At 41.3% G+C, this 17,628-nt stretch overlaps 1 protein-coding gene across 2 annotated transcripts; it reads left to right on the forward strand.

Moving 5' to 3' along the window:
• The first annotated feature begins 793 nt into the window (after positions 1-793).
• f8 (coagulation factor VIII, procoagulant component) lies at positions 794-17,628 on the forward strand. Of its 2 annotated transcripts, none has more exons than XM_070836547.1 (27): positions 794-992; positions 1,266-1,363; positions 1,675-1,797; positions 3,302-3,514; positions 3,634-3,816; positions 3,978-4,081; positions 4,762-4,882; positions 4,998-5,265; positions 5,356-5,521; positions 5,608-5,695; positions 5,827-6,038; positions 6,207-6,351; positions 7,421-7,630; positions 7,964-8,817; positions 8,948-9,090; positions 9,991-10,156; positions 10,333-10,572; positions 10,739-10,967; positions 11,064-11,246; positions 11,846-11,962; positions 13,378-13,449; positions 13,660-13,745; positions 13,915-14,082; positions 14,337-14,481; positions 14,592-14,746; positions 16,201-16,383; positions 16,783-17,628. In XM_070836547.1, the coding sequence occupies exons 1-27, from the start codon at positions 805-807 to the stop codon at positions 16,936-16,938; spliced, it is 5,016 nt and encodes a 1,671-aa protein (XP_070692648.1). In that variant the 5' UTR covers positions 794-804; the 3' UTR covers positions 16,939-17,628. The 2 variants fall into 2 exon arrangements, with proteins under 2 accessions (XP_070692648.1, XP_070692649.1); XM_070836548.1 differs by having other exon boundaries at positions 1,269-1,363.

The raw sequence follows: 17,628 nt of genomic DNA on the forward strand, positions 1-17,628 counted from the left end.
GTTAAAACTATTTTTCATAACTTTACTTGTCTACTATCTACAGCATCTTATCTATTGGCTTCATATTAATTGTATCAAATTGGGCCTTTTAATAGTTTATTAATCTATTTAAAACTAATAAGTACTGCTTTATAGATCAGCTATAATCCAACAGTCCATGGTTGGTTTTGTGTTAATAATGCAGTTGTAAATGTTGGCAGTCCATCAATTATCACTCATGTGTTTCTCACTTTCAGGTAAGTGATCAACTATGCAGTTATAAGTTAAAAGTTGTAAGTGAGTTGTTAATAAATTGGTTTTGGCGTAGATAGTCCATGAATGTCATGCTGGTGCAGGATTTAACACCAAACAAAGGTATTTTGCGCAACCTGGCAACCCCAAATTTCCTGTTATTAATGGATTATAACTATCAGCAGCATTTATGAGGCCATTAAACAAACAGTGGGTGTCTGTTTAAAAGAAGCAGCCTATTGTTTTCCTGGCAGGAGTTAATATGTGTGCTATATGCAGCATCATTTCTGGTACTTATGCTCGTTTTTTATGGATTTGCTGCATTTTATGGGTGGACTGTGCAGCAACACGGACACATTTCTCCCAAGCAGGTCTGATCTCATCCCATCTGACTTTATCACAGCATAACGCGCGCAATCTAACCCACACACTCTCCAATAAGACGACCACGCGCACCCACGTGCAGCCTCAGTTTCCCAGTCACTGGTCCTGCGCCCCCACCCCCCCTCCCTTTAAATACTTGAGCCCACAGGAGGAGCAGCAGAGTCGGGGCAGTGTTTGGCCCGGGACACGATGGAGCTCACAGGTATCCACACCGCGATGGGAGCGACTCTGCTGCCGCTGCTGCTGCCGCTGCTCTGCGTCTCCGCCGGGGGAGCGCAGCAGGCTGCCCCCGCTGTCAGAGAGTACTTTGTGGCAGCCGTGGAGATCGGCTGGGACTACATCCACCTGGACGATGCTGACCCAGCGCCCGACCAAAGGTGAAGATTTCTTTATTTAATGTACTCTGGTGTGTCATTAACACCGCATGGCCAGTCTCCAAAGGCCGGTTTTGTTCACATATGTGGAAAAATCTGGCAATAAGGATTAGAACAATTAGGCTTGCTTTGCCTCCAGTGCAAACAATCATTAGTAACTGGTTGAAATACTGATGTTATTAAGCTGGTTAAGATGGGTGATTCTTTGCAGTTTTCCAATTATTTAGTTGGTTTGGTTTAATTAAAAAAAATGTTTTTTTGTTGTTTTTTTTGAAGAAGATCCAAAGATATTCCTCAAAAATACATCAAGGCAGTTTACAGGGAATACACAGATTCCACGTACACTGTCCCCAAGCAAAGGCCAGCATGGACAGGTGGGTGTCCTCCTTTAATATTCCTAGTTTTCTCAATCAATTAAATATTTCACAATGTTTGTGTCATTGTATTGCATTTTTGTCTAATGTCAAATGTCCAAGCGCAATCTGAACAGTCATTTTTGAAACAAATTTACTTTAAAAAGTTTTACAGTCAAGACAGTGATTTGAAGACCAATGTGTTGGACATGTATAGTGTTGGTATAGAGCTTTCAATACAAATAATTAAGTGATGATTGGAACAGTTATCAGTTCTGTTCTTTATGTTCAGATTTATGTGACATGAGGGGTTCCTAACATTGTGTCTGCAGGTATTCAAGGCCCGGTGATCGTTGCTCAGGCTAGTGACAGGGTGGTGGTCCACTTCAAAAACCTGGCCTCTCAGCCCTACAGTATCAGCCCTGTGGGGATCACCTACTGGAAACAGTCTGAAGGTAGTGAACTGAATGGAAGCATCTGCTGCACACATTAAACACTCAGCAGTTCATTTTTTGACTCAGCATTTTGACTCACTATCGCTTTCCCTCATTGCAGCATAGATGAGTCAATGGGAAAAGGAGAAATCCAAATCTGATCGTTTTACTCGCATTATGCTAAGGTCTGAAATAATTTGTGGGCTAGTGAAGAGAAGCCACAGTTATGGTGGTAGTCATTCATGATTTTAAATAATGGATTCAAAAACTTAAATTGGAGTCATCAAGATAAAAAGGATTACTTGCCAAGAAGTTGCCTCCTTATTCTTTAGAAATTACATTGAGTAACCGTTATCATTATCTTGTGTGAGCAGATTTTGTGCAACATATCAGAGCCAAACAGTCCGTCTTACAGCATGAGTTCTCTGCACAAAACACATACAGAGATCTAATGTGCCTTTGAATTACAATATCTCTCGGAAAAGGAAATAACTGAATAGACCCCCCAAAGAAGGCATTGGCATATGTCCTAATGCTGCTGAAGATCCAAAGCGCTAAGTTCCTGTAAACGGCTCATGTCTTCCTGCCACGGGAAGGATTCCTATAAAGGAGTTTATCATAATCTGAAAAGCTGCACTTGTCCCGTCCAGGAATGAGCCATCAAAAAGGAGACAAATGGCATCAGTGTGCGATATTAAGGGTGGTGAAAAGGGTTGCTACCTGTGAGTGTGTGTGCACCATGTCTGATTTAAGTCATTATTGCACATTGTCACAACCCTGGCTCATGGGTTGCAACAAAGGAGAGAGTCCACACCCAAAAGTAGCAGGGAGATTGAAATATTTATTAACTCAACATAAGTCAACATAAATATGAGCAATGTAGCATGTCAGTGGTGTAGGATGTGGATGGGTGAAAGAAATGAATGTGTGTATGTGTGTGTGTGTGTGTGTGTGTGTGTAAACAAAGAAGAACAAAACTAAACTACCCAGGTTTTCTGGCTATGTGGTCAGCCAGCAACTCAGCCCCAGAGAGGGAACAGAAAGACAGAGACGGCCTTTTATAAGGTGGGACCACACCTACAGGTGTGGCCAGGCAACTCCGACGCCCACTTCTCCAGGCTCAGGAAAGAGAACTGCAGGGTAGCAGACATAAATTAGCAAGGCCATCACAACATTATCATGAGTCAGTGCTCCCCCCGGCATGTTTTTACAGCAGTATACATTGCAGTTTTACTTTCACCTTTATTCTGGTTTCTTTTTATAGTGAAAGTGGCAATTTTGAATATTCCCAAAGCACAATTTTCCCAATGTTCCTTTTTATTTATTTATTGCATTACTTGCAGTGTCTCTTGATGACTCATGTAGGATTTTCTATCCTTCAGTATTGTGTATCTTTTAAATTCAAATTACTTTGCTTCTTTTTCCTAAGGAAGACTAATGACATGCATTCTTGTGACGCCAGTTTTCCCGCTTGGACTCACCTCCACTGGAGAATGAGGAGTCATGCTGTGCCTTTTCTTCCTAGGAGCCGGATATGATGACTCCACAGCGGGCCAGGAGAAGGAGGATGATGCCGTCTCTCCTGGGGGGTACTATGAGTACGTGTGGGACATCAGCCCCAAAGACGGTCCTACCTCCAGTGACCCCGAGTGCCTCACGTATTCCTACTCGTCCCAGGTGGACACAGTCCGAGACATGAATTCAGGACTCATTGGTGCCCTGCTCATCTGCAAACCAAGTCAGTGTGTGGTAGGCCAAAGGGCAAATGTACTGCAATATTAGACTGCACAATTGCATTGCAAGGTTATTATCGCATCTTGCATCACAAATATGATGTGTGTGTGTGTGTTTTCCCAGGTGCCTTCAAAGATGACGGCCAGAGGAGAAATCCAGCATTTGTCCTGCTGTTTGCAGTGTTTGATGAGACCAAGAGCTGGTATGGAGAGGTAGGAGAGAGGAAGAGCAGAGAAAAGTTCAAGAGGAGCAAAGACAGGAAGGAATACCACACCATCAATGGATATGTCAACTCTACTTTACCCGGTAATCAACCAGACTGGCTGTAGACAGGAACTTTGTGTTGTAATGTTAAGTGTTGCTAACGCTGTGCTCAGTGTATCAGTGGCTGCACTGTATGTGGTCTGCACAGGAATTTGGCCTCATTTTCTCTCTCTCTCTCTCTCTCTCTCTCTCTCTGTGTGTAGGTTTGACAATGTGTCAAGGCCGTAATTATGTGTACTGGCATATGATAGGGATGGGCACAGCTCCAGAAATCCATTCCATTCAGTTTCAGCATCACACTCTGCAGGTAAGTTTTCACAGAAAGAAAGTCCTAGCAAAGAGATTTAAAAATAAGTAGATATTTTCTAAACTCCTACACTTAATATTTCACTGAGTAATTGTTACAAACTTTAAAAATAAGTAAACTGCCTTTATTATCTCACTTGTGGCTCAGAATCATTCAAATGAACAAATGCCTCTTTAAGATAAGTTTTATTTGCTGGAAATACTGTGCTAAGACTGACATTGCAGAAGAATTCAGTTACAAGGGTTGACAGGCATACACATACAGTCTAACAGCTTTAAACGGTATTTGTTATAGAGATTTTAAAAGCTTATTTAAAGGAGTGTTTCGCCATTTTTGGAAATGTGCTTTCTTTCTGAGAGCTAGATGGAGGAGCTGGAGCCAGGAGCATTAAGACCTTAGCCTCAGCACTAAGACTGGAAGTAGGGGGGAGCAACAAGCCCTGCTCTCTCCAAAGTTCCAAAGCACAACTTCCAGCATCTCTAAAGCTCATTTACATTTAAACCAAATGCACACACACACACACAGACACACACAAGAATGGTATCAATCTTCTCATTCAACTCATGGCAAGGCAGAAAATAAGAGTATATCCCAAATTTAGATGATGATGATGCAAAGACAGAATATTCTTTTGCTTTGCCCGTCACAACCAAAATAATCATTTTCTGTTCTTTTTTTAGGTGTTGACCCACCGTAAAGTCACCATGGAGGTGACTCCTATGACATTCATCACTGCAGAAATGAAACCTGCTACTATTGGCCAATTCCTTATCAGCTGCCAGATACATGCTCACCGCCATGGTAAGAAAGGCCCAATAAGTCTCTTAGACCAATCGTAATCTGTTTCACTAATCAAATGAATGCATCTATTTAAATGGTGATTCTGATTGTTACTGTGCACTACTGCTCTACCCAGATGGTATGAACGCTTTGTTCACGGTGGAGAAATGCCCTGACCCTGTTATTCTGCCGGGACCTGACCTACGTAAGGTCAAACACGAGGATTACAACGGTGAAGATTACGAAGACTTTGATGATTTGTTCAACACCGTAAACTTCCAGCCTAAGAAACCACAAGTGCAAGCCAGAGCTAGCGGGAGGATGGTGCCTAAAATCTGGGAGCATTACATCGCCATTGAAGAGGACACGTGGGACTACGCACCTCATCTTAAGCCCACAGACAGGTAGGAAGGATGAGTAGAGGTAGGAAGAAGAGGGTGTGAGTCACTGAGTTGATTTGAATTGATTGATTTCTTTTCTCTTTGACACATCAGTGAGTTGCAGTCTGGATATTTGCCTGCAGCTCCCCATCACCTGGACTACAAGTATAAAAAGGCCGTGTATGTGGAATACACGGATGGATCTTTCACTCAGAGGAAGAACCCCACAAAAACACTGCTGGGTCCTCTTCTGAAAGGAACAGTCAATGATCAAATCCATGTGAGTCAAATTTGGAGAAAGAAAATATGAAAAATTACCTTTTGTGCATAATACTGATGTCCCGTTTGTTTGAATTGTGTCTCCAGATCACTTTAAGAAATCTGGCCAGTCGTCCTTTCAATATCTACCCCAGTGGCCTTACCAAGATCTTCCCACTGCAGAGATCCACAAATAGTAAGCTTAAGCATCCCCATAAACCAACAGACAAAGCCCGTAATTCAACAGAAATTAGAATTTTATTGTCATGTTATAATTCTAATGTTTCAATTATTTTGCTCTTTGGTATGTTGTCTTACTCTCTGCAGAGAAGGCCTTGCGCTCCATGGGAGTGTCCCCCAACAGTACGTTTGGCTACGTGTGGAGCCTGACAACAGATGATGGGCCCTTGGAGGGAGACCCCCAGTGTCTGACCCGGCTATATCAGAGCACTGTCTCCCCAGACAGGGACTTGGCCTCCGGGCTGGTGGGCACCCTGCTCATCTGCAAGTACAACGCCTTTGACACCAGAGGACGCCTGGTGAGGAGAACGTTTATGTAATGTTGTAATGTTATGCACTTTTTACAGAGGAAGTATTTGAAAAATTCTTTCAACATGCAAAAAGTTGCAAGCTGTAATTGTCTCTCACACGCACTAATGTAATATAATACCATGCATCTCTTTTACTGAATCTGTTGTTACACGCAGTTGGCCCCAGATAAAGAGTGGAGCCTGATATTTGCTGTGTTTGATGAGAACAGAAGTTGGTACATGAACGAAAACATGCAGAAGTCCAGCCAGAACTCCTCCAACAGCACAGATCCTGAATTCTACAACTCCAATGTCATTTACAGTAGGTTCACCTCAGACTCACATTCGTATTTTTACTTTTAAGCAGTTGTCATTGGAATAACAATCACTTCTGAACACAGTGAAATATGGACAAGGATAAAACAACAGAGGTGCTCTGAGCACTTTTTTTCTAGCCAATATTCACTTTCTTTTAGCTCACCTTTTGGTCTTCACCAACTCCTGAAGGAAATATCTGGTTCTTTAGCTGTTAAATACTCCACTATGTTCATCAGCTACTTGCTGTTTTTGTCTTTCTGCTGCTTGGTTCTGAGCAGGTAGTGTACAGTGCGTTTTTAGAGATTTTTCCCTGAAAACAGCTGCCTGTTGTGGCCGAAAACAATACTATGAGAGCGCTGAGAACTGTTGAGAACGTTGAACAATACATTTATGGACCACACAGCTAAACTGTGAGCTGAAACTCGCTACAATGCTCTGTAAAGCCGAGAGGAGCTGCAGATAAGGAATAATTTTCTGTAGGACCGTCACTGCAGGCAACCCAGTTGCAAATTACTACATAGTTTTACATTGTCATTTGATACATTGTCATGAGAAAACTATCGATTACAGCCACTTTAAACTGATTATGGGGCGGCTGTGGCTCCAAGGTAGAGCGGTTTGTCCGCAAGATGGAAGACTGACATTTTGATTCCTGGCTCCTCCAAGTTCCTCCATTGAAGTGTTATTGGACAAGATGCTTAACCTCATATTGTTCAAGCACTGAACTGCAAATTGCCCAACTTGTGCTTCAGTGAGTGATTCTGTGTGTGAATGGTTAGTCTCCCTCTAATGTGCAGATTAGCACCTTGCATGGTAACCCCTGCCATCAGTGTATGAATTGCATGTGAGCTGGTGAATATGAATGTAGTGTTAAAACACTTTGAGTGTTCTGTCTAGGAAGGTGCTACACAAGTACAGTTCATTTACCATTCTGTCTGTATGAAACCGATCCTGAGACAGAAATTGCTTCATTTCTTTTTGTTGTTATTTGTGGTTCAGTAAAACCAGCCCATTAATACATTGAGCCATAAAACCATCAATTTTAAAGACTGTGAATGTCCCTTTACGTCCAGGTGTAAACGGCATCATGTTCAGCGGGCGTCAGTTTGTCATGTGTAAAACTGACGTCACCTTCTGGCACGTGGCCAGTGTGGGCACCCAGAGTGACTTCCTCTCTGTTTACTTCACGGGAAACCTCTTTGAGTACCAAGGCCTCTACCAGTCCGTCCTCACCCTCTTCCCCATGACTGGCAAGACCGTTCCCATGGAAACTGAGCTGATGGGTAAGACTGAAGTTTTATTCATTTAAGCCTCTTTCTCAGACTAATTTACCCAAGCAACTTTTAGCTGGAAGTTAGATCTCAGCATTATTTCTAGAATGCTGTAATCAAATAAAACATGAACACAAAAGACGCATCATACCATCAGAGAAAGAAGTCTGGGTGCAGTAGAGACACGCTGCTTTCCTGAAGCACTGCTATGTATCCATTCTGAGAAATAAGACAGTGGCATATCCTGACTTATGGACGCACATTAACGCATCAGAGCTTACACAGAAGTCAATGGGTGTAGGTATGTTGCTCTTGATATTAATGCTTGTCTTTGTCCCCTGCCAGGTGAGTGGGAGATCAGTGCCTTCGACGGCAGTCTGAAGAGCCAGGGGATGAGCATCCATTACACCGTTCGCCCTTGTGATAACGGAGAAATCCCACTAGTTGATCGTGAAAGGGATGATGATGATATCTCTGACTACATTGATCAACCGCATCTACAGCCGAGGGGCAGAAGATCTCAAAATCACACAGTGTTGGTTCGAGTGTGTAAGAAACCCCTCGCTAACAACAATACTCAATTAGTAAACACCTCTGGTCAAAATGCCACTAATGATAAAACCGAGGAGAGTGTAAATGGACAGTCAGCATGTCAGCTGAAGAAAGTGACAGTAGCATCACCTGACATGGTGTCAGAGGGAGGAATTCCACAGGAAATCTTGGAGGCAATAGAGAGAGATGAGGAGTGGACAGTTTATCAGAATGGGACTGAACCTGCAGGAGAGAGAGGTGACCGGCAGAGAAGACAGGCCGAGGGCAACTGGACAGATGTAGATATCAGTTCTGGAGCCTCAGAAAATCAAGGAACTGTGATAGAGATTAGAGAACAGGCTGTGCAAAATAGGACTGACACTAGTGCTGAGGTAAACGCTGAGGAAAGCCGCGAAATGCCAAGTGCAAATAATGGGACAAATGGAGAGCTTGAAGAGAGCAACGAGATCTTACCGAACAGCAATCTGCCGAACAAAGTGTCAAGTGTAGAAGTAATCACTTCGGAGGAGATAAATGAAAACCATGTTCAGTCTAAACCTGAGCGACTTACAGTGGATCTGCTGGATCTGGACTACAACTTCACTGCTGATAACAATAGCACAACAGGGATTGATCTATCGCTGGAGTATGATGACTACACCCGAGAGGTACTATTTTCTCTGTGTGTATGTCTTCTTTACACTCATTAAGTGCATATAATTCTGCTTGTTGGATATAAAGTGCCACAAATCAGAACACTTCGTCCTCATACACAGCAAATGTAATTTTTTTTCACAGGAGAACGGCACATCAGATGTATTCGCCACAGATTACATGGACCTGCGCTCTGGAGGGATCAGATACCGCCTTTACTACATTGCTGCAGAGGAGATCACCTGGGACTACGGCATCAGAAAACCACATCAGCTCATCAAACCCAGGCAGGAATAATATTTCATCCACACTTGTGTGAAGGACTTTAAAAGAACTGAGAAGTGACATTTTGTGAAATAGGCTCAGTCACTGAGAAGATGAACTATCCACATGTCTGTGTGTTAAGTGTAGAGCAATAGTCTGGGGATTATTAGTTTAGTTTAACACTAAAGAGTGGAAGCAGGCACAAACAGCTAGCCTCGCTGCTGAAGTTCAAAAAAATCTGCGTACCAGCAATTCTAAAGCAACATGTTGTAACCCGTTTGTTTAAACTGTACACAAACAGAAATGTGAAAATGACAATTGTCTACCAACTCTGGCTCCACACTTTATGCACAGACATGAAAGTTTTATCAATCTTCTCATCGAACTCTCACCAAGAAACCAAATAAGTGTATTAGCGTGTTTCCCAAAATTTCCCAAAGTACTTCTTTATACTATTTTCTCCTCCACTATTGTCATTACAAAAGACAGAATAGTTGCATCTGGCATATTCCCCTGTTATAAAATCCTGTCTGTGAGAGTTACAAATCGTTGTGTGATAAGCCGTTAAGACACATTAATTTGTTACTCCAACTGGATCGTATTTCATTGTCTCAGTACAAAGTCTCACATTGTTTTAATGCACGGCTGTTTCATTCTGAATCCCTGCTTAGTCTAGTTTTATATTTGTCTGAAATTTTGTGATTTTTTTTCTTTCTTTGGACGATTTTGATCTTTGATAGCAACTAGGACATTTGACAACTAGGTTTTGGGCAAAATGAACATTATTTACCAGTATTACCTGTAGTTGTTGTCCATTATTGGTCAAAGAGCACTAAATAATTCTCTCATAACATTCTCATATCATAGCATTTTCCAGTCTAATCAGTGTTTAAAGCTGCAGTATTGATTGGACTCGTCTTTAGAGAGATGCGTCGAGGAATGAGGAAGTTCCTGCCAGAGTATAAGAAGGTGGTGTATCGAGCCTACTGGGACAAAGACTTCCTACGTCCTGTAGGCAGAGGGGAGCTCCAGGAGCACCTGGGAATCCTGGGACCTTTCATCAGAGCTGAGATTAATGATCTCCTCACTGTAAGTGATACTGTAGCAAAATAAAAGAATATGCAACCGATGTTTTTCTGTTGCTTATCTATTTCCACTGTGACTATTTTCAGTGTTCATGAAACATGAAAATACATTTGAACACTAGTGATGTTTCATGAAACAACTGACTTGAGATGTTTTTTTCCCTCTTTGTCTTATTCAAGGTGGTCTTTAAGAACAAGGCATCCAGGCCTTACTCCTTTCACCTTCAGGGAGTCTATGACCGCAGCCAAGGGGCCGGCGTTGCCCAAACCCACACCTCCTCTGCACCACTCGGTGTCCCAGGAGAGCCCGTGGCTCCTGGGGAGGCACAGACCTATAACTGGAGAATAACCAAGAAGCAAGGACCAACTGATACTGAATTCGACTGCAAGACTGGGGCTTACTACTCCACTGTGGACAAGGTGTGTATAGGTCTTCACCAATATTATAGCATTTGGTGATCAGAGGATCTGGGGTTTGATCCTCGTCCATTTACCATAGGTGTTACAGCTTTATCTTCCGTGTATGTACAGCATGTACTGTTTGTGTGTGCTCAGAGAAAACAAATATTTCTTTACCATGTTCCAGGAGAGAGACCTTCATTCAGGTCTGATTGGTCCGCTGGTGATCTGTAAGTCCGGGACCCTGAAGACTCGCCAGAACACGCAGCCAGGCGTCCAAGAGTTCTCCCTTCTCTTCCACACCTTTGATGAAACTAAAAGCTGGTACCTGGAGGAGAGCCTGCAGCGGCACTGTGTTCCACCCTGTCAGGTCAACACTGAGGATCCCTGGTACCACATCAGCAATAAGTTTGCAGGTGGAGATAATAATGCTCATTGTTGGCCTTTTGTTGTAATTAACATACTGTAGTTTTTTTCAATTGCTCAGAAATAACTCCTGTGCTTTTCCTCAGCAATAAACGGCTATGTGGCAGAAACACTTCCTGGTCTGTTGGTCACACAGCACAAGGTAGTCAGGTGGCACCTGCTGAATGTAGGAAGTGACGGAGAGTACCACGCTGTACACTTCCATGGTTTACCTTTCACTGTTCACACTGAGCAGGAACACCGGATGGGGGTCTACAACCTCTTCCCTGGTAAACACACCCACACATGTATACACACTGTGTTTCATATTTGTATTACTTTATATACAGTTCATTGATACATATTTACATGTCACTCTACTGCAAACTCTCTTTCTCCCTCTCATATAATACACGTATAAAAAAATGCAAAATGAAATAGATGTTTATAGAATAGATGTTTTTGCACCGTTTCAGTCAAAAGGAGTCAATGTCAATAATACATCTGTTCTGTTTTCTTGCATTTTACAGTACTTTGTGGAGTACATTACTACAATCTTCAAGTTTTTGATTAAACCCACATTAGCCTAATTTTCCTCCTCAGGAATTTGTGTATGTTTAAATAAATTTACCACTCTCTTCATTTAATATCAGTCAGTCTCACAGTTTTTCTGACTAAGTTTATATTAAACAAAAGCCCTGTTAGACAGCAGGAACAAGAGCAGTTTCCTGGCCTAATCTTATGAAACTCGACAGTGTTTAGCTGAAAAAACCCAGAAAGAAAACAGAAAATAATAACTTCCATCATTTTCTCATCTATATTTTAAATCATCAGCGAAAACTACTTCTTGACTATTACTTCATGTATTGCATTGCTCTGTGTCACCCAGGAGTGTTTGGCACAGTGGAGATGAGACCCCCCACAGTTGGCACATGGCTGGTGGAGTGCACTATAGGAGAGTACCAGCTGGCCGGCATGAGGGCCAAACTACTAGTCTATGATCCAAGTAGGTACACACTGTGTCACACATCTGTTAAGAATACTATATTATTCACATTTATAACGTAAAATGATATATGATCAAATCAATAACCAGAGACAATCACTAATGGTAGGTTTACTGTAGATTTAATTTTCATTTTTCAGCCATGCTTTAGGAATGGCAATGCCTGTGTTGGTGTGTCTCCAACATAGGCTGAAGGATGAATCCCAGTGATTTTGGCATTCCACTGATTTTTTTTTTTAATGCCACAAATAGGTCAAAATTGACACTTTTCCAACAGCACAGTTCATGAAATGAGTATATATTAAGTGCAAGTGTTTGTACTTAAGTACAGTTCTAAGGTACTAATAATAATTAGTAATTTTAGATTAGATAATTTAGAGTTTTGTGCTACTATTATATTATACTATTATATTATATTTCAACCCCACTACATTTCAAAGTATTTTAAATATTGTACTTTTTAATCTACTACATTTATCTGAAATCTATATTAGTTACTTTGCAGATTTCAGCATCTACAATGATCCTACTAAATTAAGATACCTGACATTATAAAAAAATTGTAAAATTAAAAAAAAGGAACAGTGGCAAAGCCCATTCTGGTGTGCAATGAGAATTTTTACTTCTATGCTTTTAGTACATTCTACTGATAATTTTTAATTAAGTAAGGTTTTGAATGCAGGACTTTTGCTTGTACCAGATTATTTTCAAATTGTAGAGTTGCTACATTTACTGAAGTAAAATACGCTACTGCACACTGCAGCACGCTAACAGTGCACAGCTGAGACACGTATACATGGGTGTGGTAAAGTACAGACGGATGAAATCTGTTGAAATCTGCTGTTGAAATCTGTGCTGTGTCTGAGTGTGTAACTGAGCCTGTCCTGCTCGAGTCGGAGATGTCCTATAAAATGGTCAAAACTTATTTTTCCCTGAGCATCTAAGAATAGCAAAGTAATGAACAGCAACTCATTATTTGATTTTGTTGGTGTGTAATGAGCGAAACAGCCACATGGAGCAGCTGGTGTGGCTGTAGATTCTTGGTCTTTTTCAAGAAATGAAATTTTGCAACACTAGGAACTGGATTAAACGCTCTTGTCACTGCACTTTGAAGTGTTTCATCACATAGTATGAATTCTGTCAGAGGCTTTCCCAACAGTTTCCAAACTGTTAAGCATTTTGTTATTGTGTAATTCTTGGGGCTTTTTAATTAATGAGGATGTCCCATATTACTACGTCTAATATCTGAGGTAAATCTGTAAAGTCACATATGTCATCAGATGCAAAAATGTCAAAATAGACAATAGAATGTATAGTTTTGTGTTGCTTTAGTTGGAGCTTTGAAGTGAAAGTTATGTACTCCTGGAAATTAAACATGCATTACTGAGCTTTAATTTTCTCATATTGACATGTAGGCTGTGTCATGCCTTTGGGGATGAAATCAGGAAGGATTGAAGATTCCCAGATCACAGCATCAGATCACATAGGTAAGACAGTGTTTTTAATTTAACTGGACAAACACACCAAGAAGACCCTTAATACCTGCAGAGACCGGAGGCAATTAACACAAATACCCAGTGCACTGAGAATGGATATATCCCAGTCTTGTGGCCGAAATGCAGCTTTATGTAATCTGAAAACCTGGAAATCACCTGCAGTGAGTCAGATTATAACTGTGTTTACACATGTGTGTCCAGATAATTGGCAGCCAGGGTTGGCGAGGCTGGAGCAGTCTGGTTATATCAACGCTTGGATGGGCAGGAACAAAATGTCATGGATACAGGTTAGACATGCAGCCTTTGTCCTGTTACCATTTGTACACTATTTATTGCTCACTGTATATGCTACATTATATAGTGTACAGAGCACCTATTGCAAGAGCTGAATTGAATGTGCAGATGTAAAGCTGAAATAGAGTGCAGTGAAGTGTAATGCACTGTGTGTGTCATTAGGTCGACCTCCAGAGGCCCACCCTGCTGCATGGTGTGCAGACGCAGGGAGTCAGAGCAAAGCTGAGGGACAACTACGTCACAATCTTTAAGGTCTCCTACAGCCTGGACCAGGAGACCTGGACCACTTACAGAGGACCTGGACCAATTACAGAGGACAGGCAGAGCAAAGTATGTCCTCCACTGTGATACACACATACTGTATATCTGTACCAGTACATATATTCCTCAGATAAACAGATAAATAGATTATGTGACATTTCTTCAAAAATTTCAGGGGAAAAATGCAGCTCCAACAATCTGCTTCCTGTCTCATTTTGGGAGCTCTGAAGAAGATGGACCTTCTCCATTTGTAGACTAGTTACGTGACATACAGTGCGATCCTTTAAGTATGAGATTAACTGTTTGTGTGGCTCCGTTTTTAGATATTTTATGGCAACATGGACAGCTTCAAGGTGAAACACAACACCTTCTCTCCACCATTTGTGGCTCGCTACATCAGGATTCAACCATTAGACTTTATACAAAAGCCTGCTCTCCGTCTGGAGCTGCTGGGCTGCGATCTCAACAGTGAGTTGCACTAAACAACAGCAGCATTTACTGACTTGATTTTACTGTATGAAAGTCCTGAGAATGACTCTGGTGTGTGTGTGTGTGTGTGTGTGTGTGTGTGTACCCAGGCTGCTCTCTCCCTCTCGGGCTCTCGGGCAAGAGGAGACTGATTCCTGACACCAGCTTTAGTGCCTCCTCATTTTATTCATCTCTGCTGCGTAGCTGGACCCCCAGCCTCGCCCGCCTCCATGAGGAAGGCAGCGCCAATGCATGGAGGCCAAAGGTGAACACAAATACACAAACACTGTACACACATGCTAAATCTGTATCATTGGTAAACAGATAACTCAGTAAACTTTCACTTGGGTTGCGACAGTCTGTTATCAACTTTTCTTGTACTAACAGACAGAGTGAGGGTTGTATGACGTGACAGTGAGGGAAGTAGATCTGGCTGGACATTTGGGCAAATATGTTTTATAATGCTGAGAGTTAGATAAGAAGATAGACACTACTCTCATATCTGAAGGTACAACTAGGAAATGGTTAGATTAGCTTTGCATCAAGACCAGAAGCAGAGGGAAGCAGCTGGCCTTCCTCATTGGTTGAAAGTTTTCAAGTCTGTATTGTATTAGCTGTATTAGGAACCAGTGAATAGTTGTTACCCTTTCACTCTCCTCTCTCTATCCATTTATTATTTTTCCCTGTAGGTCCTCCTCTTCTACTCAGCTTATCATTTTCACACTTTGCAGCACTGAACTGCAGAGGTGTGACCTGTCCTTCTGTCAAACTGTTAAGCTGTTATTTAGGGTCACACGCCAAACAGTGGCACTTGTGATCCATGGATGAAGGTCAACCACTGTGGACAAACTATTATCAGGAGCACTGTCCTAAAAGGGCTGTGGCGGGCTAAACAGATGACCTCCGATAAAGAAAGATTTCCCTGTTTCTGCATGTCCTTAGAGATTTGCACAGATTTTCATTGTTCTCGAACAGGAAAACTTCTTGCACACTTGTTCCAGGATACAGAATAAAATGGGATGGACCTTGATTTACTTTTTCTTGTTTATAAAAATGTGGGAAGTTTGATTTTTAGACAGGTTTTAAAAGTTTAAATGGGAAAATGGTGCTTGGCTCTCCTCACGCTGAGTCATTTTTGTTTGTTGGGACTCATCCTGTAGCCAAGCAACTCTCCCCTTGTAAATCAAAACCTAAAGGGATGAAAATGGAAAAAAAAACAAAAAAAAAACACCCACATTCACAGTTCATGTAGTTTTGCCTTGTGCGGCAGTTTCATGTTAGTGGAAAAAAGATGCATTGCCAGAAACATTTTCCTAGTTTACAAGTTTCCTAGTCATCTAAGAACACTTGTAACGTGGGAGAGGAAGTGGAGTGGAGTTGCCTTTGGCCATCGCTACATCTGTTTTTCTTTTCTTTTCCTTTAATTTCCTTTATTCATATTTCATTCAGAAGCTGGTATCTTTTTTTTTAACTTCCTTCTTTTTGTTTGATATTTACACTTTTGTATTTCCAGACATATTATACTATATATATATATATATATATATATATATATATATATATTTTTTTTTTTTTTTTTTTTTTTTTTAACTTTTAGTATTTAAGTGTATTACAGAAAACAAGACAAGAAAACAAGAAAAGGCTTCATCACATGTGATTTAGTTAGACTACTTTTCTAACAGAGATCTAACAGTGTTTCCTCTGCCCTTTTCACCCCAGAACAACAACCCCCACGAGTGGCTGCAGGTTGACTTGGGGAAAGTGAAACGTATCACAGGGGTCGTAACCCAAGGAGCGCGATCGCTGCTGACCCAAATGATGGTGACGGAGTTCTCAGTTACCGTCAGTCATGATAAACACTCCTGGAGCAGTGTGTTGGAGGAGAACTCCCTAAGAGAAAAGGTACACTACACTCATATGAGGATTTCATCAGAGTGCTGCTAATTTGATCCACATTCCTGTCTGAGTCAGCTTCATGAATTGAGTCCATAAAAGTGTAATGACTAACATGGTCTTTACTCATTTCACTTAGTAAAGTAATCATTAATGCAGAAGACCTAATCTGTCTCACAGTTTCCCTTACTGTTACACAGGTGGTTGAGTCACTTTATCAAATGAACCCTGTTAAAAATTCTTTTATATTATGCCTTCTGTTGAGGGCCTGCATATAAGGATCTATGCCCTGTATCAAATCTGTAAATCGTGGCCCTCAGTGATAATTAATTACATGTAATCACCTCCCGAACTCCCCTCTTTTCTTTTTTTTAAATTTTCTTTCTTTCGTCATCTTTCCTTCCTCAGATCTTCACAGCAAACAGCGACTCAGACGAAGAAGCTCTCACTGTTTTTGAGCCCCCTCTGTTCGGCCGCTACCTCCGTATCCACCCGCGGGGTTGGATCAACGACATCGCCCTGCGCCTGGAGGTCCTGGGCTGTGACACGCAGCAGGGGCTCTGACCCCACCCGGCTAAACTCGCCTAGCACATGCAGCAACATTTTAGTCGCATATTGTATCCTGGGTTCATCTTGTTGTTGTAACTTTGGCAAGCGATAAAATATGTTATTTTGTTACTCAGAGCACTTATTAAATTATATATTACATGTAACTGTTTCTATAAGAGAAGCTATTTGTTCTGTGGCCACAGCTTTGTTTACCTTTGCACCTTTTTCACCACATGGAATTTGGTCATTTAATGCAGAAAATTACTGTCCCAATCGTTGTCTTTGTTTAGTGAAGAATCATGTTTGATGTAATGTTTGAAAGCATAGTTGATATTAAGAAAACATATTTTAAGATGTCAGTTTAAACGGGTCCATAGTATTTAAAACACAGCTGAGCTCCACAGTATATGCTTCACCTTGTCAGTACACAGCTGTGTGAACTACAGAGCAAACTTTTTGAATGTAAGTGTGTGTGAATATTTCAGATGGATGTATAAAGTTTGGTTGGTGTATATTTTTTGAAAAGTTTGTATTAATGTATTTTTCTGCTTTGTTAGAGTTTATATGAATGATGAATATTGAAGGGTTTCGCTGGCATTTATTTCAAACAAATTCAAACAATTTTGAGCAAACTGGGTGGGTGTTTGAACATGAACACATATCACTTCCAAGCAACGATAAACAGTTCTTGTTGCACTCTTAAAA

Source organism: Pempheris klunzingeri, chromosome 9 (genome assembly GCF_042242105.1).
Source record: "Pempheris klunzingeri isolate RE-2024b chromosome 9, fPemKlu1.hap1, whole genome shotgun sequence".
NCBI classification, from domain to species: Eukaryota; Metazoa; Chordata; class Actinopteri; order Acropomatiformes; family Pempheridae; genus Pempheris; species Pempheris klunzingeri.